The sequence below is a fragment of the Lactuca virosa genome, chromosome 8 (genome assembly GCF_052849685.1).
Source record: "Lactuca virosa cultivar CGN04683 chromosome 8, Lactuca_virosa_CGN04683_v6, whole genome shotgun sequence".
Classification (NCBI taxonomy): Eukaryota; Viridiplantae; Streptophyta; class Magnoliopsida; order Asterales; family Asteraceae; genus Lactuca; species Lactuca virosa.
The window spans coordinates 294,189,733-294,209,754 of NC_136433.1; the positions used below are offsets into that span (position 1 = coordinate 294,189,733).

The 20,022-nt window shown below is 37.1% G+C and overlaps 1 protein-coding gene across 1 annotated transcript; it reads right to left on the minus strand.

Moving 5' to 3' along the window:
* Positions 1 to 17,441: 17,441 nt before the first annotated feature.
* On the minus strand, positions 17,442 to 19,619 carry LOC145133479 (uncharacterized). Its single transcript, XM_079068412.1, has 8 exons — positions 19,597 to 19,619; positions 19,101 to 19,341; positions 18,790 to 18,972; positions 18,514 to 18,666; positions 18,202 to 18,411; positions 17,919 to 18,107; positions 17,731 to 17,811; positions 17,442 to 17,578 (listed from the first exon to the last, which is right to left on the minus strand). Exons 2-7 carry the CDS (start codon positions 19,329 to 19,331, stop codon positions 17,764 to 17,766), a joined length of 1,014 nt encoding a protein of 337 aa, XP_078924538.1. The 5' UTR covers positions 19,332 to 19,341; positions 19,597 to 19,619; the 3' UTR covers positions 17,442 to 17,578; positions 17,731 to 17,763.
* Between the last annotated feature and the right edge of the window lie 403 nt (positions 19,620 to 20,022).

A 20,022-nucleotide genomic window follows, 5' to 3' on the forward strand; every position in this document is an offset into this window, starting at 1 on the left:
GAATCGTGTAAGCAATAAACAGAAGATTACGATGGATCGATGCAAAAAAGTTCTAAACTCGATAATCATGGCACGAAAGTCCAAACGAAAACCTAACATAATGATTAATGAACACATTGACAAGTAGCCGAACGATGATCTTAAACACCTATACTAACTAGGTCAAACGATTTTGGGGCATTACCGTGATTAACAGAGACGACATCGTAGATCTAACAGATCTATTGACGGTGAAGGTGAAAACCTTTGGAAATCACTAAATCTGAAACATCGTATTGTTGTCGAGTTTATTGAATCACATGTATTGATCGCAAATAGCTTTTCTGAGATCCAATTTCCTGCCTCGATCATTATCAGAACTTGATATCGGAGAAACAAATCAATCCAGAAGCATAATTGAACTAGGAATTTTGTTCATAATCAATTGTAGATTGAAAAAAATATTTCAGATTTAGAATCTCCTCCCTGATTCGAAATTGGTGAGAGGTATAGAGGTCATCGATGATGAGAGCACGGAGGATGGAAGTGTCAGAGATCATCGGATTATATGTAGAGAGAAAGAGAAGTGGTGGTGTCGCTGGATCGTCCAATTAGTTGTAGAGAGAAAGAGAGGGGGTGGTGAGGGCTTGAGGGAGACGTTATGTATGAATAAGAGACAAATTTCCCATTTGCAGATTGATTCACGTTATAAATTGTTTATTTAACTTTGGCTAAAAAAGTAAAATAATCTTTGGTTGATTTGAGTTTCAGTGGTAAACGAGACAAAGTAATCTTTCCAGATTTATGAGTTATGAGATGTCCGGTGTTTTTATTTAGGGATTTTCTAATATGTGCCCTAAGGGCACATATAAGAAGTATTAATTATAAAAAATATTACCATAATTAAATGTGAAATGCATTAATTATGGAGATTATTAATGAATTTTATATTTATTATGGTAATATTTATTATAATTAATGTATTTAACATTTAATTATGGTAATAATTATGATTAATTAATACTTCTTATATGTGCCCTTAGGGCACATATTAGAAAATCCCTTTTATTTAAATTGATTATCATTAATGAAATGGTTCTTAGTTCTTAACCTTTAACGGTTCTTATTTGATCTTTTCCATATATATATATATATATATATATATATATATATATATATATATATATATATATATATATATATATATATATATATATATATAACCACGGAAGGGGGATAGAAGAACGAATTGAAGGCACTAGGTCAAAACTGCATCTTCAGCATTTATTTAGTGTCTTGTTGCCTCCCTCTTATAGATTGCAATTGGGCATAACAAATTTAAGGCTTCATGATGCTAACAAGGTGTTTCCTTTCATGCCCGTCAAGTGTTTGATAAAATGCCTAAATGAGGTTTTCAAGTGTTGTAGTCAAATTTAGATTCCAAAAGATGTAGAGATTCTGTTGTTGGATTAGGTGTCTAAGCCCATAACTATCATTGGTATGTACTTGAATTGATAGCAGCACAGTCCTTTTGGGTTGCCCTCAACCTAGCAACTGGATAAGGAAATTATGAAAGGAGAGATATTAATTTATAAGATTAATTAATATATATATATAAATGATTTATTAATATGTTAATGGATTAATATATTAATTAGAAATCATTATGTTTAATTAATTGTTAGCTAGAAATTAATCAGAATTGATTTTGGGGTTAAAAGAATTAATTATAAGGTGCAGGGACTAGTTTGCAATTATCTAATAGTTGAGTGGAAGGCTCTAGAACCCCCTTGGAAGAGGGTGGACGAAATCTTTAGGGGAAACCCTAATAATTTCGTCCATAGGGGCTTTGTTAAGGCCCTTGGGTTTGCTTAGGCCCTAAGCAAAGGATAACTAGGGTTTCCCTTAAACCCTAGATCCCTCAGCTATATAAGGAGCCTCCTGGCTCACATTTTGTGTACTGATTCTTTGGAAGAATACCTTGGCCGAAATTGCATACTCCCTCTCCTCTCTCTTCTACTTTCCTTCTTGCTAGTTTGGGTGTGATTCCATTAGAGGCATTACACTTGTGGTGCTAAAGCTTCCAAGAAGATCAAGATCAAGATCAAGGGAATATCAATTGTTTGCTATAACAATTGAAAGGTATGTAAACCCTAAACCCTAGTTTGTTAATTTCGAAATTAGCCTCTCTCCTCTAGGGTTCTTGTTTTGCACTTCAAAGTTGTATGTTCAATAGTTAAAACATAGATCCAAAGTAGGTTGCATGTGAACTTAGGAATTGTTTTCTAGTTTATTTGTTGTAACTGAAACCCATCAGTGGTATCAGAGCCATTGTTGTTTTAAATTGAATTGCTACAATTGTTGAATTGCAAATTAGGGTTTATAGCTATTAAACCCTAAAGGCAAATCTTTTGATTTCTAGGGTTTTGGATCAAAGGGTTTTTTCGAAAACCCTAGCCTCCAAACAACCCTAATCGAAATTAGGGTTAGGGTTTTGAAAACCCTAGCCTCCTCCCTTATGAATTTCGAAATATGCTAAGAGGATAACTAGGGTTTCTTGTTTTTGGATAATTGTTACTTAATTAGATTAATTGGATAATTATCCTTACCCTATTTTTCGAAATTAGAGGGATAAGGATTAGGATTAAATTAATTGATTAATTTAATTAGATAATCCTTACAAGATTTAATAATTTGATTAATAGTTAATTAATAGATAAATATTAAATCTAGTTAATTGGTTTATTTAAATTTGAAATTAATAGCTTAAATTTCGAAATTTATGTAAACCCTTGAAGTTTTAAAAAAGTTTTAAAACACACCTTATATATATTATAATTAAAGGTTTAATATTATATGTATAAGAATATGGTCAGTCAAATCGCTAGTATGCCTCATTCACGAAGCTAATCTATAAGGGGGGTATAAGGAAACTGCCTATAAAATGGTAGTTGAATGGGTGTCCACTCTCACCCACCGCTTCCTTGATTAGTGGAGGGTCGTTAGCAGAATGGATTTGATAGGACAACTACTTCTCATTAAAAGTATAATGATATTAAAAGTACTAGAACATTGTTTTCAAAATCCCAACTCTAGTTACTTTAGGAAAATTGTGAAAAGTATGCTAATCCATGAAATTGCACATTATGCTTTATTGGTCGTTAGTGGAGCGTGTGTGGTTAACCAGCACACTAAAAGGCACCAATAAAGAGTAGTAATGGGTATCTCATAATTTTCATTTTGATGGAGCGTGTGTGGTTTACCAGCACATCAATAGTTAATGATAAAGATAATGAGGTTACCAAGCACATTTGCATGGTTATTCACATCTTGTTTGTGATCCTCGGCATCCCAGTCACAAATAGAAGAGCATAATCTGAGATTAAAACATGCCATTGAATAGTTTCAATGTATCTCAAAAGAATTAGGAATTTCACTTCGTTTGTTTCGTCTAATGGTGGAATTGGTGAATCGTCATTCGCCTACCTTTATGAAATTTGCACTTGGATCTCGGCATCCCATTTCTGAGTTGTGAATCTTCATAGTTGGATCCTAACCTTGGTATTATATCTTTGGGTTATTCTATTAAGGTATCTTGAAATCTAACTAAAACTTTCTTTCTTTTCAGATGTCTACTCCTGGAAACACTTCTACTTCATCCTCCTCAAACCAGAACTTCTCCTTGCTCAATATATGCTCCAAAGTCGTTATGGATGGCTCAAACTATAACGATTGGATGCGCAACATCAAGATGGCTCTTCGTTTCGAGAACAAAGAATATGTTCTTGAAAAGGAGCTCAAAGAGCTTGATGAGAATGAAGCTACTCCTGAAGATCTTGCTGCCTACAAGAAACATTACGATGATGCTACCAAAGTGGCATGCATCATGGTGGCAACTATGTCCCCAGAACTGCAGAGGTACTATGAGGACTACTAGCCTTTCGAGATGAACAAGGACCTTATGGAAAAGTACCATAAGCGAGCTCGTGAAGAAAAGTTCGAAGTAGTCAAGTCACTCATGGTTTGCAAGATGAAAGATGGGGAGTCGGTTGTGTCACATGTGCAAAGAATGCAACGCTACATAGAGCGTTTGGTCAAGCTCAATATTCACTTTGATGAGGAATTGGCCATTGACATGGTCTTGAACTCACTTCCTGAATGTTATGGTCAGTTTATTCTAACTTACCATTTGAACAATACTGAGCAGACCTTGGCCCAATTGCACAACTTGTTGCAGACAGCTGAGGCAGGGATGAAGGGTAAAAGTATACCCTCCACACCTGCTAGTGCCCCTGTTTTGGCTATTGGACAGGGAAAGGGGAAAAAGAGGAAAGGTCCTCCCAAGCAAAACTGGAAGAGCAAGGCTCAAGCTGGGTCATCTAGTAATGGCCCAAAGGCTAAGCCCAATGGTTCCACTCCCCATGTTTCTGATCCAAAAGAGGCAGTTTGCTTTTACTGCAACCAAAAGGGGCATTGGAAGAGATCTTGCCCACAATATCTGCAAGATATCAAGGATGGCAAAGTGAAGCCATCTTCGGCAGGTATTTACACTATTTCTGCTAATAACTCATTATCTTCTCGTTCATGGGTCCTTGACACAGGATGTGGTTTTCATATCTGTTCTGATTTGCAGGGTCTAAAGGAAAGTGAGGAGATAGAGCGAGGAAGGATAAACCTGATCATGGGAAACAGAAAGTCTTCACCAGTAACCAAGATCGGAGTTTATCAGCTTCTGCTTAGTAATGATGTTAGATTAGATTTAATAAATTGTTGCTATTCGTCTGAGATGACGAGAAACATTATTTCATTTCATGCATTGTTCAGACAAGGTTTTACATATTCTTTTAATGATTTGAATGGTTCAATTTCTGTTTATAAGAATGGTGGTTTTATGTTTGAAGCTTTGCCTTGTAATGGTGTGTATGAAACAGTGACTTGTGTTGATAGCTTAGGAAATAGTGTACTTAATATTGACTTGTCTAATAGTGTAGACAAGGCATGCTTGTGGCATTGTCGTCTTGGACACATTAACAAGAAATGCATAGCCCAACTCCAAAAGGATGGAGTGTTGGAATCATTTGACCTAAAGTCAGATGATATGTGTGAATCTTGTCTTTTGGGAAAGATGACAAAATCACCATTCACAGGGTCTTGTGAAAGAGGTGAAGGTCTGTTGGATCTCATACACACATATGTGTGTGGGCCCTTCAGATCAACTACAAGAGATGCTAATCGATTCTATGTGACTTTCACTGACGATTATAGCAGATATGGATATATCTACTTGATCAAGCATAAGTCAGAAACTTTTGAAAAGTTCAAAGAGTTTAAACATGAAGTCGAAAATCAATTGGGCAGAAAGATAAAGATACTTAGATCCGATAGAGGCGGGGAGTATCTTAGTATCGAGTTTAACGACTATCTGAAAGAATGTGGGATAGTCTCACAATTGACTCCTCCTAGGACACCACAGTTAAATGGTGTAGCTGAGAGGCGCAATCGAACCTTGTTAGACATGGTTCGTTCTATGATGAGTCGGGCTTCGCTTCCTATTCACTTCTGGGGGTATGCCTTAGAGACAGCCGCCCACATCCTCAATCTTGTCCCTACAAAGAAGGTTGCCAAAACACCTCACGAAATGTGGACAGGGAAAGTTCCCTAGTTAGCACATATTAAAGTCTGGGGTTGTGAAGCTTTCGTAAGACGAGAGACTCACGACAAGCTAGCAGCTAGAAGTGAGAAATGTGTTTTCATTGGTTACCCAAAGCAGTCTTTTGGATATTTGTTCTACAGGCCTAGTGAAAACGTGGTCTTTGTAGCACGAAGAGGAGTCTTTCTTGAAAGAGAGCTCATATTCAAAGAGGACAGTGGGAGCACTATTGACCTTGAAGAAATTCAAGATTCAGCCAATGAAGGAACCTTAGATGACACTAGCACTCAACCAGAGGAAACAGTTCCTGTTGAACCAATCGATAACTCATTACCTCTTAGAAGATCCACTAGGGTGAGTGTGCCACCTGAGTTGTATGGTTTCCATATTACTTCAGATGGTGACACATTCATAAGTGACAGAACACTGGTAAACTTAGATGAACCAGTCACTTATAAGGAAGCAATGGAAGGTCCAGAGGCTTCCAAGTGGAAAGAGGCAATGGACAGCGAGATTAAGTCCATGTATGACAACCAAGTTTGGAATTTGGTTGATAGTGCACCAGGTCGTAAGACAGTTGGGTGCAAATGGATCTTCAAGAAGAAGACAGACATGGATGGAAATGTGCACACATTCAAGGCTCGACTGGTTGCAAAAGGTTTCACTCAAACCCCAGGGGTTGATTATGATGAAACCTTCTCGCCAGTGGCTAAGATTAAATCTATTAGGATATTGCTCGCCATAGCTGCCTTTCATGATTATGAAATCTGGCAGATGGATGTCAAAACTGCTTTCCTTAATGGGAAGTTGGCTGAAGATGTTTACATGAGTCAGCCAGAGGGTTTTGTTGATGCAAAGTTCCCTAATAGAGTGTGCAAGCTTGAGAAATCCATTTATGGATTGAAACAAGCATCTCGCAGTTGGAATCTTTGCTTCCATGAGAAAGTCAAAGAATTTGGTTTCTCTAGAAGTGAAGATGAGTTCTGTGTGTATATCAAAGCTAGTGGGAGTATAGTAACTTTTCTGGTGTTGTATGTCGATGACATATTACTCATTGGTAACGACGTTCCAACCTTGAAAGAAGTTAAGTCTTGGCTTGGAAAGTGTTTTGCCATGAAAGACCTTGGAGAAGCTGCCTATATTCTTGGGATTAGAATATTGAGAGATAGAAAGAAGAGACTAATTGGACTTAGTCAGAGCACATACTTGGATAAGGTACTAAAGAGGTTTAGTATGGAAAATTCCAAGAAGGGAGAGCTACCTATCCAGAGCAATACCAAATTGAGTAAGACTCAATGCCCGAGTACAGATGTTGAAATAGATGACATGAGTCGTGTACCTTATGCTTCCGCTGTCGGATCGATCATGTACGCTATGACATGTACTCGCCCTGATGTGGCATTTGCTTTGAGCATGGTCAGTCGCTATCAGGGAAACCCAGGTAGAGCTCATTGGATAGCAGTTAAGAATATACTCAAGTATTTGCGAAGGACAAAGGACTGGGTTCTTGTGCTTGGTGGCAGTGATACTTTGAGAGTAGATGGTTACAGTGATGCCAGCTTTCAGACGGATAGAGATAACTTCCGTTCTCAGTCAGGCTGGGTATTTTTACTGAATGGAGGAGCAGTTATTTGGAAGAGTTCCAAGCAAAATACGGTGGCTGATTCTACTTGTGAATCAGAGTACATTGCAGCAAGTGAAGCGTCGAAAGAAGCAGCTTGGTTGAGGAACTTCATCGGGGATCTCGGAGTTGTTCCAACCATCCAGGAGCCTATGGAACTGTTCTGCGATAATGAAGGAGCGGTTGCCTTGACAAAGGAACCGAGAGATCATGGTAAGACCAGACATATCGACAGAAAGTACCATTTCATCAGACATAGAGTTGAAGAAGGCCATCTTATAGTAAAGAGGGTGTCATCTGAAGATAACCCAGCAGATCCCCTCACAAAGGGTCTGAGTAGGGCTAAACATATTCAGCATGCTCGGAGCATAGGACTGAAAGATGATATTAGTTTTAGTAGTTAGATTAGTTTTTGAAACTTGTAACAAAGTAAATGTAATTGACTTTTGGTGATTAAATAATAAAGTATTATTTATAAGTTTGGCTACTACCTTTTGTCAATTGTTTATTATTGTGTTTCATTTTTGCATGTTTTACTTCCTGAATAATGAGATTATTCAAACTCCACAGTCGCTCGTACTCTTGGAAGTAAGTAGTGAATTAAGACTGTCATGAATTGGATTGCAGATTGTCTAAGGATAGACATGGCAATAGAATTGCTGCAATGTTCATGAGTACTTAGAAATTGAGATTTGAGTATTGGATAAACCCACGCTCAGAGTATTACTTCATGGAATTCATCACGAGTAATACTGAGACGATAATATCTTATAATCTTGAAACGAAGATATATGAGTTGTAATTTACAAGTCGGTTGTGCATTGGTGATACGAAAACGCATCAGTAACTTGGTGTTATAAAACGTATTGTCATGCATAATTTGATGAGTAAAAGATACAAGCATATGAGTCAACGTTTATTCGTTCCTTTTGCCCTAACAGGAAAAGCGATATCTGTGGGCCCCTCGATGATTTGGTGTTGACTTATGTGCTGGGCCCAGCCAGGACTAAATTGATGTGTTCAATTAGAAGTCCTACATCATCACAAATCAGGAATCGGGAAACATAGATTCCGGACAAAGAGATTGATTATATTCCATGTCTTTTATCTGGGGATATCAAGCAGAACGAAGGGTTATATGATCACTTATCTTAGGACACGTAACTGACTGGGTCAGAGTTCGGCAGCAGCTTTTTGGAAGCTACAATTTGCTGGTCAAATTTAGAAGGCATACTAGCAATTATAGTTACAGACTTATCCAAGTGGGAGACTGTTGGATTAGGTGTCTAAGCCCATAACTATAATTGGTATGTACTTGAATTGATAGCAGCACAGTCCTTTTGGGTTGCCCTCAACCTAGCAACTGGATAAGGAAATTATGAAAGGAGAGATATTAATTTATAAGATTAATTAATATATATATAAATGATTTATTAATATGTTAATGGATTAATATATTAATTAGAAATCATTATGTTTAATTAATTGTTAGCCAGAAATTAATCAGAATTGATTTTGGGGTTAAAAGAATTAATTATAAGGTGCAGGGACTAGTTTGCAATTATCTAATAGTTGAGTGGAAGGCTCTAGAACCCCCTTGGAAGAGGGTGGACGAAATCTTTAGGGGAAACCCTAATAATTTCGTCCATAGGGGCTTTGTTAAGGCCCTTGGGTTTGCTTAGGCCCTAAGCAAAGGATAACTAGGGTTTCCCTTAAACCCTAGATCCCTCAGCTATATAAGGAGCCTCCTGGCTCACATTTTGTGTACTGATTCTTTGGAAGAATACCTTGGCCGAAATTGCATACTCCCCCTCCTCTCTCTTCTACTTTCCTTCTTGCTAGTTTGGGTGTGATTCCATTAGAGGCATTACACTTGTGGTGCTAAAGCTTCCAAGAAGATCAAGATCAAGATCAAGGGAATATCAATTGTTTGCTATAACAATTGAAAGGTATGTAAACCCTAAACCCTAGTTTGTTAATTTCGAAATTTGCCTCTCTCCTCTAGGGTTCTTGTTTTGCAATTCAAAGTTGTATGTTCAATAGTTAAAACATAGATCCAAAGTAGGTTGCATGTGAACTTAGGAATTGTTTTCTAGTTTATTTGTTGTAACTAAAACCCATCATCTGTCCGGGGTTTCATTGTGTACACTCCAACCTTTTGTTGGAGTGTCACATTTTCATTTGGGTTAGTGCTTCTAATTTCGGGTCTCGCCTTGAGGCTTAAATAAACTTTATTGGTGTGTTTATGGCGTCCTCTCTTTCCTTTGAGAGCGGGAGTTGGCCGTGTCCTTTTCGGGGGTTTCACTGTTGCCCAAATGGTATTGTTGGAAGTAAAGGGATTTCACGTATGATATCTCATCTCAAGAGCTTACACCTCCATACAGATGAACGCAGAGCTGTGTTACGGGAGGCTATTACTTCTGACCATGGATTATTTATGGCGGTGGCAGCAACTTTGAAGGAGTTTGGTCAATGGATATGTGGGAATTACATGAAGCTTCATGCCCTGAGTCGTTCATGTCACCACCCGGATGGCCTGATTAAGTTTAATGATGGGGCTGATGATATGAGCGGGCATATTGTTGGCATTCCAAGGCCGACTCCCAATGAACCGGAAGCCGACCTCAACGATGGGTTGGTGATGGATGCTCAACTACTTGATCGTGTTTTTAAACTACCTATCACCACCGTCAAAAGCATCCCTCATAGTTGTCGCATGGCTTTCTCTCAAGCTTTTAAAGCATCCCTTTCCAAGGTGGTTGCTCATCCCGGGTCCCTTGAAGCGTGGGTTGCTTTGTTAATTCTACATAGGTGTACTCTTCAGGTGTTCAAGCCCAAGAATAGGCAAGAAAGGAGGTCTGGCAACAGGAAGTCTTTGCAACATCGTAATATTTTGAGCGCTTTAGCCACTTGGGGGACTGAAGACGGTATCGCCAAGCTAGTTAAAAACTTAGTTGGCAATGCAAGGTTGGAGCAACAAGGCAAAAAAAGAAGAGTACATTCAGGATGGAAGAACACCGGGCAACGCCAATGTCAGACAATGTCTTTGTAAGGTTGCCGATGGACATTTTACAGCAGCAGTGAAAGTTTTATGTTCTTCGGGGGTTGCTCCATTTGGGGGTGATACCACGAAGGCATTGGAGGATAAGCATCCATACAAGCCACCACCTTCCATGCCCAACACCATATTTTCAGAACCTCCCCTTGTAGTGGATGTTGACAATGTCCTTGGGGGAATTAAATCCTTCCCTAAAGGTACCTCGTGTGGGAGAGACGGGTTGAGAGCTCCACATATTTGGATGCCCTTTGTGGGGAAGTTTCGGCTATAGCCAACGACCTCCTGCGTGCTATTACATCTGTGGTTAATCTATGGATTGGGGGAGATGCCCTTCGATTTTAGCAGAATTTGTTGCCTCTGCTCCTCTGACGCCGCTCTTAAAACCTGACAAGGGAATACGACCTATTGCTGTAGGTACTATATGGAGACGTTTGGTTTCCAAGGTGGCTATGAAAGGTGTTGGTAAGGAAATGACCAAGTATCTCAATGATTTTCAGTTCGGGGTCGGGGTGTCGGGTGGTGCTGAGGCCATATTACATAGCGCCAATAGGGTGTTGGGCGAGCGCCATGATGATGGATCTCTCTCCATGCTTACCGTGGATTTCTCTAATTCCTTTAACCTTGTCGACAGATCTGCGTTGCTTCATGAGGTCAGATTGAGATGTCCTTCTATATCCTTGTGGGTAGAATTCCTCTATGGTCAAGCAGCAAGGTTGTATCTTGACAACACGCATATTTGGTCCACTACTGGGGTTCAGCAAGGAGACCCCTTGGGACCACTTCTCTTTGCTCTTGTGTTACACCCGCTCTTGCATAATATTAGCAACAAGTGCAAGTTTCTCCTCTATGCATGGTACCTTGATGATGGCACACTTATTGGAGATTCGGAGGAGGTGGCCAAAGCGTTGGACATCATTACGGTATTGGCCCTAAATTGGGCCTTCAACTGAATATCAAGAAAACCGAGCTCTTTTGGCCCTCGTGCGACGGTAGGAAGCTACGTGAGGGGCTATTCCCGGCTGACATCGGGAGGCCACATTTGGGGGTGAAACTTCTTGGGGGAGCTGTTAGTAGAGATGCTAGTTTCATTAGCAGCTTAGCCATAAAGAGAGCCGAAAACGCTGTGAATTTGATGCGCCTTCTTCCTCAATTGTCTGACCCTTAGAGTGAGCTCCTTCTGCTTCGGTCTTGTATGGGTATTGCTAAGCTTTTCTTTGGGCTGAGGACGTGCCAACCCGTTCACATGGAGGAGGCGGCAATATTCTTTGACACTGGGTTGCGCGGGGCCATTGAGGATATTGTGGTTTGTGGTGGCCCTTTCTTTGGTGACCTACAATGGTGCATTGCTTCCTTACCCATCAGGTTTGGTGGTTTGGGTTTATACTCGGCAGTAGAGGCTACTTCATATGCTTTTGTTGCCTCAAGGGCCCAAACTTGGGTATTGCAAGACCACATCTTACGGGATAGCGGCATATATGGTATGGATTCTGATTATGATGGTGCCTTGGCTTCTCTTCGTAACAAGCTTCCAGATTCTGACCTTAGCAGTTTTACTACTAAAGACACCGCCCCCCTAAATCCCAGAGTACGCTGGCGAGTGCTAGTTGAAAGGAACAAACACATAATCAAACCAAGATAGGTTGTGAAGGATATGTAAGCTGGAGAAGTTCCTTATGGACCGAAACAAGAATCTTGCAATTGGAATCTTTGTTTCAATGAGAAAAGTTCAAAGAGTTTGATTTTCGAGAAATTAAGACGAGTCATATATGTCAAAGCTAGTGGAAGTAATTGGAATCCTTTTTTCTATGAGAAAGTTCAAGGAGTTTGAATTTCGAGAAACACAGATAAACCATGTATATGTCAATGCTAGTGGGAGCATTGTAGTCACCCTTGTATTGTACATAGATAATGTGCAATTCATATGAAACTATATTGTAACTTAGAGAGTGTAAAAACTTGGCTTGGTATAAAAATTGTTTCATTATGATATACATGGGAGATACAGAACACAGGCATAATAAGGATCTATGGAGATTGATCAAAGTGATTCATTTAATTAAGCATGAGTACATAGAATCTTAAGGAAACTCAAGATACATAACTCAAAAAGGAGTTCGTGCTTAATATGTCATGACATTAAGCGATGCTAACGTCCTAGTTCTACTATTGAGCTAAAAGTTATGATTCGTTTCTCACATTCTTTTGGTATGGGTCGATCATATATGCCATGACATGTATCAGATTTGATGATTCGTTTGTTTTAAGCATGACAAGTTGGAATAGATCAACTTGGATAGAACCAAGAAATAAATATTAAGGACATTCTTAAGCGCCCTAGGAGGATAAAGGAAATGAATTTGAATTCTAAATGTTACAAATGGAATGGAATTTGACTGTTTCGAATGAAGATTTTAATCGTTTGGAAAAATTGTTAAGTGGAATGGAATTGGAATGGAATTGTAATGAAACATTAGAATAGAATTGGAATTATAAATATTACAAATGGAATGGAATTGGACTGTTTTTAATGAATATTTTGATTTTTGGAAAATTAGATAAGTGGAATGGACTTGGAATGGAATTGTAATGAAACATTGGAATGGAATTGGAATTCTAAATGTTACAAATTGTAACACCAATCAAAATACGTCAACAATAATCACTTGTGGTCATGTCAAACAAGTAATGTAATAAACTTAATATGTAGTTCATGGTAAATTCTAATACAAGTATGAACTTTCATACATACTTTATGGTATAAATCAAAGTACATGTTCATACAGTTCCAAAAGATTTTAACAAAATCTCAATCTAACTTCGCATAAAGAAGTTATGATAAACTCTAAATATCTATACTAAGAAGAAATTAAAATATAATGGGAAATAGCTACTGGAATGTAAAAGAAAGCTATAGTAACCAAAAATACCTACGCATGGGTATAAAGAATGTTAAAAATGGAGCTCGTATGCAAAATATATGATCTTCTGAAGATCTAGCAGTCTAAGAACATGACACGTAGCAGAAACCCTAATTTGTCATAACTCATGATGTGATCATGTATTCTCACGACGTGAGTGTGTTACAGGACACCTCTCAAGGCTAGAATGCAGACGACAAGTCTACGGAGTGATAAGTTTAGGGCTCACGACGTGAGCATGTATTCTCACGACATGAGATGTCAACCAGACACCTTTTGAAGCTAGAAACACAAATGGCAAGTCTACGAGGTGATGACACCAGACCTCACGACGTGAGCATTGATTTATCACGATGTGAGAGGGCCTTGTACAACCTATAAATAGAAAGTACGACCCTAACCCTCCTTACACCAAAACCTCTGTCCTCTTTCTCATTTGCTGAAGGCATTCCTTGTCCTGAGCCTGACGATCACAAACTGCTGACCCTTTCTAGTTAGATTCTATCAAATCATGCAGCTAAAGTGAGTTTCACGGTCCCACTTTTTAATGCTTTCTGGGGAAAATGCATGCTAAATACTATATATAAGTTAATATTATGTTTATATGATAGTATGTTCGTATCAACATAAATAGTTATATTAACTAGGATATAGTTGTTTTGTATCATCATATCTGATATTTTGAAATCATACAACTATCTTAAACTTGTTAGCATGTTGTTATCATACATTTTACTAATATAGACCAGGAGTTATACTCGGGAGTTCTATATATTATGTGTGTTATAGCTTCGGAGTTATACTCGGGAGTTCTATATACTATGTTGTGTTACAGACCCAGAGTTATACTCAGGAGTTCTATACATTATTTGTTAAGTATGTTATTAATATTGGTTTTATGTTAGTTAAAACCTAGTTTTACTTCAAGTTATAGCTGTTGTACTGCCTAAATATTATTTAGGAGTAATGTTTAATGTATAGTCTAGTAACTTAGGGTTTTAGACACGAATATGCTTTCACTGTTAGAACTATAGGAACTCAACAAAGTCTACGTGAGCTATTTTATTAACCAACTAATATTGAAAATCTTAGGGGAAATCCTCTGACATGTAACCGCAAATCCCATTTTAGCGAGGAAGTCATGTATGAAACTATATGGGTTGACAAGCCGACTCGTTGTTGCTAGCTACAACCCAACATTTGGCGAGTGACAAACTATCCTTTTATTTGTTTTATTGTGATCCGGCGTCGATGAAGCGCACAATTTATTTATATTGGTGGAATCCTTCGTGGTACCCTAGGCAAAATCTTTAATGGCATTAACGGTAGAATCCTTTGTGAAACCATTGGTAGGATCTTTTAGTCAGAGGTCTTGTATGTCATATAGAAGCGATTATGGGCTCATGGTAGCACAATTTTAGAAACATTATACTTTGTCGATATACAAGTATTAATGTTAAGTATAAGTTTCCCAAAAACTTGTACTCTATGTTCAAGGCATTTGTAGGTATTCTACTTATTTATTATCTAAACAATTATACCTAGCATATGTACTCATATAGAATTCAAATACGATTTATATGTAGTAACCTTCCTTGATTTAGGTATATATAGATTGTAGGTATAATACTTATTTAGTAAGTAAACCATTTTTACCTAGGATAGATACTATATATTGAAGACAAGTATGAGTCAGAATGATACTTTTAAACTATGATTTATATTTTTGAAACTTGGAAAAAGTAAAATTTTACTAAGGGTCAAATTTGGATACTATGAAATAATAATTAGGAAACAAGAAGAATGTAATTTTCCATCATCAATAAAGGTATGTAGTTTATAAAATTCTTTTGTATTGTTCAATGTATGTTATATAACTGTGATACAAAAATGAAGTTACACCGCCCGGTGTTTCCGCCGCCGACTGGGGGCGTGACACACATGGAATGGAATTGGATTGTATCATGACTAAAACATTGTAATAGAATTGGAATTCTAAAAAACATTAGAATATATGGTAAAAGATTCCAGGGAACAAGTTTGTTACAAAATATGTGCCAAAGTTAAACATTACACACCTAAATATGCATTACTACCAAAACATGTTTGAAAAGTTTAACGTTACATACTTAAATATGCAATAATGCCAAAGGATTCCAAAAGTTAAAGATGACGGTCAAAGATGCCAAAATAGGAAAAATAGTCCAAGATGCCAAAAGCTAATCCAAATCAAATGGATTGCTACAAGTGCTCCTCTATTTCCCCTGCTACTTCTTTCTTATCTTATTTGTTTATAATTATTTCTGAAGGTTTCCTTGTCCTCTGTCCCACTACAACTTGAAATGTTGGTACATCATATTGTACATGAGCTCTAGCTTGACCTTGAACTAGCACTCCAACATCTACTTCAGCTTATACTTCAGCTTTAACTTTAACTTAAACTGGCACTTCAACTTCTACTGCAACTCGAACTTGAACCGGCACTTCAGCCTGTACTTCAGCTTGAACTTGAACTGGCAATTTAGCTTGTACTTCAAGTTGAAATTGAAATGGCACTTCAGGTTGTACTTCATCTGCACCTTGTACTTGTATATCATCGTCACCTTGAAATAGTATGTCATCTTTAGATTCAACTTCAAAAGAACCCACTTCACCATCAGGTTTCATTTCAACTTCACTGTCACTTTCCAAATCAACATCATTTTCCAATTCACCCTTCAGTTTACATGTTTTTCAAGAACTGAAAACTTCATTCAACTTCACATATGTTAAGTTACGCCAGATGTATATACCACACATAGCATGTATTTGGCTTTCTCTTTCTGTGATGGTGGATTCGATGACTCGTTAATTGGTTTTTGAGCAATGATTTCCTATCCACTTATATGTAACAATGGACCCAAGTTTAAAGACTCTTGATCAATTATGACTATCATTTAAACATTTAATTTGGAATGGCTTTTCTGAGGACATTCACGTAGCCTACAACCTAAAGGGACAATATGTATTTTGTTTATTCTTCTTACCATTGCAACATTTTACCAATAACCTCTGATTATAACTTTTTTCATACAATAAATCGTACCCATTCTTGAATGCATAGTTGGTAAGACATGACTTCAATTCTAATGGGTTAGAAAACTTCATATTTGCAACTAACACAATTAGATCCCATTCTTGGTTCTCATCATCGACAGGGAACACAACCTCCTCATCTTCTCCATTGTTGGCTTCATCATCCTCACTTATAACACCTGAAAGTTTGTTCAAAAAATTTTCCCGATGTGTTTTGTCTAATGCGTATATCTCTTCATCACGTTCTTGTTTATATTTCGTAGTATCAAAAATTTCTGATTCCTTGTCGTCTTCTTCATCATAGTCATACTTATTATCATCTGTTAACACCTTGTTATTAGCCCAATCAAGAATTGGTTCATTTTATGGTCAATGTACACATCCAACTTAGTCCGAGGGATATAAATAGTTTCTACAAACTCCCAATAATCAACATCATTGTCGATTCTTCTAATATCCTCAGCCAAACTTTCCTTTCTTTTATAGTAGTAGGTATTATCATAGCCTCCTTTGGTTAATTTCGTAAGACACAAAAGAAATTCTTTATACGTAAATCCACCAAAATCCACATCAAGAACAGTTTCTTTTACATGGTCCAAGAATACCAAGGACTTTGGCACAAATATCCCCTTGTAATGAAAATCTTCAGGTGTATACATACTTGTAGATCAATGGGATGCCATGTTACAGTCTCAACTCGAACCTTCAATTGCAAGCCCTAATCTTCGATTTGTTGTATCAATTTATCCGAAACTGTTAATCGAAATGTTTATGGAGCAGACGAACCCCAATTAAGTGAGAAAGGGGTGTAATAGCCATGTATGAATCCACGTTATTCGTTTTGATATACCTCAATCGATGTAACCAGCTAAAACATGTGTTTGCCAGTAATAATGGGTATTTGTGAACATATGAAACAAGTTTGTGGGGTAGATAAGCACAAAAAGCAAATATTGCTATATGTGACCATACAAAATTGTTAGTTACCTTAATAAGTCATTTTCCCTTGATGCTACTAATTCTATCGTTAGAATCATAAGTAATTGGGCAACCAATCCAAAACATTTTTGATGAAAAAATAAAATTTTATTTGACACTTTTTTATTGGGTACTCATAAAAGCAAACGTAACATGGTGTAATGATGAAATAAATAATAATCAGGCTCTAATACATCTTAAGATAGTTGCTTTACAAGTGTTCGGGATTAAACTTGCACACATTATATCACCCACTACACTTTGCTATTGCTCCAATATTGCTTCAAGAATTCTTCAACCTACCATTCACGAGTTTTAAATTAACAAAAAGACGAAAGAATTGTCTTAAGAATTAAGATGTCCACTTTTAATTCTTGCCATATCAGTGAAGTTGTTACGATTATTATGTAACATAAAAAGGGGAATGAGTGATGTTGCAATCTTCACAAACCTGTCTCCGTGCTTCTCTTTTTGTGCTTGTTCTTTAACATATGTCATGAGCACGCGGTGGATAGTAACCATAACTTGACTTCTGAATTAAAGAAACATAACTAATTGGGTATCGCCTCTCTATCAATGATATCTATTTATTGCATAAAAAACATAAAAAAAAAAATGAAAAGGAGCTGCTGATAATACCTCCCCCTGCTCATCATACTTATAAGCACATTTATAGGCTTTAATTCTCTTTGAATTAAGCTTTTCAAGTTCCCTATCCATACTTCTGATGCTCTTTCTCACAAGTTCCAACTCTGCCTTGAGTCGGGTCGCTTTAGTGGTACGTTCCTTTTGATCCCTCTTTATTTCGTCAATTTGGTTTAAGTAAATCTAATTGTATAAAACATATAGATGAAGTGAGTAGTAATATAATGAAAAATTGAACAAAAAAAGTTCTAATTCAGTTGAGGAATTAAAACTAAACTTTAATACGATGCTGCCTCATTTGTTCTTCATAGAGTCGTCTTCTCGATCCTCCAACGTCATATCTTCTCCAATTATTACGAGGGTCAGGTTCTGTTGGTGCAGTGTATGTTTCTATTGTTTCTTTGAGATTTCTTATTTCGTGAAAGAATTTTTTTTCTTCTCCCCGGTTATTGTTTCCATGTTGGATCCTGTGTACAAGGCTCTCCATCTTCCGAAAGGAAGTAGAAAGAAACTATATGTCAAAATCAATATAACAACCTAAGGAAGATCAGCAATTTATGTTTATAAATTATAATTTATCAGTATATACCACATCGTTAAGCTCTTGTGTACCATGGGTTGGCCTTTTACCGGATTTCATTGAAGAAAGAAGTTCTTCTTGAACCTGTTTCAGATATTCCATGTCTATCCTCTCTTTCTTTACCCGTTTATGGCATCGTTTCCTATCAGTACCGATATGAACCTACAAAAAAAATCGCCATGAATCCACAGGAACAGAAAACTTCTCTAAAAAAATTCCATTTCATTATTCTCAAGAATTTTCGGAAAGTCGAGAGGAAAAATGGTCTATTTAATCAACTCTTACAGGCGATTCAGGATTGTTTTCAGTCAAATGCAAGAAACCAGCTGTTCTTGGTATTGGTCTCATTGGTAAATCAGGCTTCACATCATCTACTGTAGCTCGTTCAAGGCACATGAGTGAACTTGATTTCCACTCTAACTCCATGTAAATCCACATTAATTCGTAGTTCATTTGATGTTCATCTTTCTGTAAGGAGAGACGTGTGAGTTGTTTTTCCGAACTTATCCAAAGAAGAGCACGATATTTCTACTGTCGTCACTTTAAAGCAATACCCATCATTTCTAATGAACATTAAAATTTTAATCAACATTTACCTTCCGTAGATCAATTTCTTGAAGGATATGGTACATAGAAACACTCATCTGTTGATACAACTTGTGAGCCTCTTCTTTTTTTACTTCCTCCGGGGAAGGACAACTCTTGACCAAATAGAACTGAAGTTCGTTGGTCTTTTTATGTGAGGTCATTTCCGTGACTTTCTCAATGGAATCTGACTTAACAATCAGGCCATATTCCTTTGGGTCTTCCATTTGGCTGAGCATCATCCAATGTTTCCTGAAAACAATAACAGTGTCAACTAACATTTTTGCAAAATAGGTACAAACAGATGAAGCAGAATCAGGATAAAAGATATTGTAGATCAAACGGGAGAAGCTTGATAAAAGTAAGTAATAACGATAAACATTTTTGCCTAGCTACTTGAGATAAGTTTTCTTTCATGAAAAAAGAACACATGATCATGAAAATGATGTTCGTGTTATGGCATTTCATGTTAGAAGAATAGGTTTTGAAAAGAAATAAACAACCAACCTCAACTGGAAGGCAATACTTGGTGATCAGAATGATGAATATTCATAATGCTAAGTACACAGTATTTATAAATTAGGTTGGTTTAGTCGGTAGCACTTGCACCCCACGGCAAAAAAGTCAACCTATCTAAGGTCAATTGCAATCATTTTTATCATTCAATAAATTATGATAAACCTTTTTTTAAAATTTCTTCCTGGGTCAAAATGGTTAGCAGCTAGGACCCAAGTTCTTAATCCGATTCTCTAATTAAACATCCCTTTGTAAAAACAAAAGCACCTACAAATTAAGGGATCATTGAACCTATCAATTATAATATAGTCTTCACAATTTTGAAAATTAAGGCTATGTTTGGAGTACATAGCACCTCAAAAGTTAGCTGATCCGTTTTCAAATTTATTTACTGACATTACTAATCATCTGTTGAAT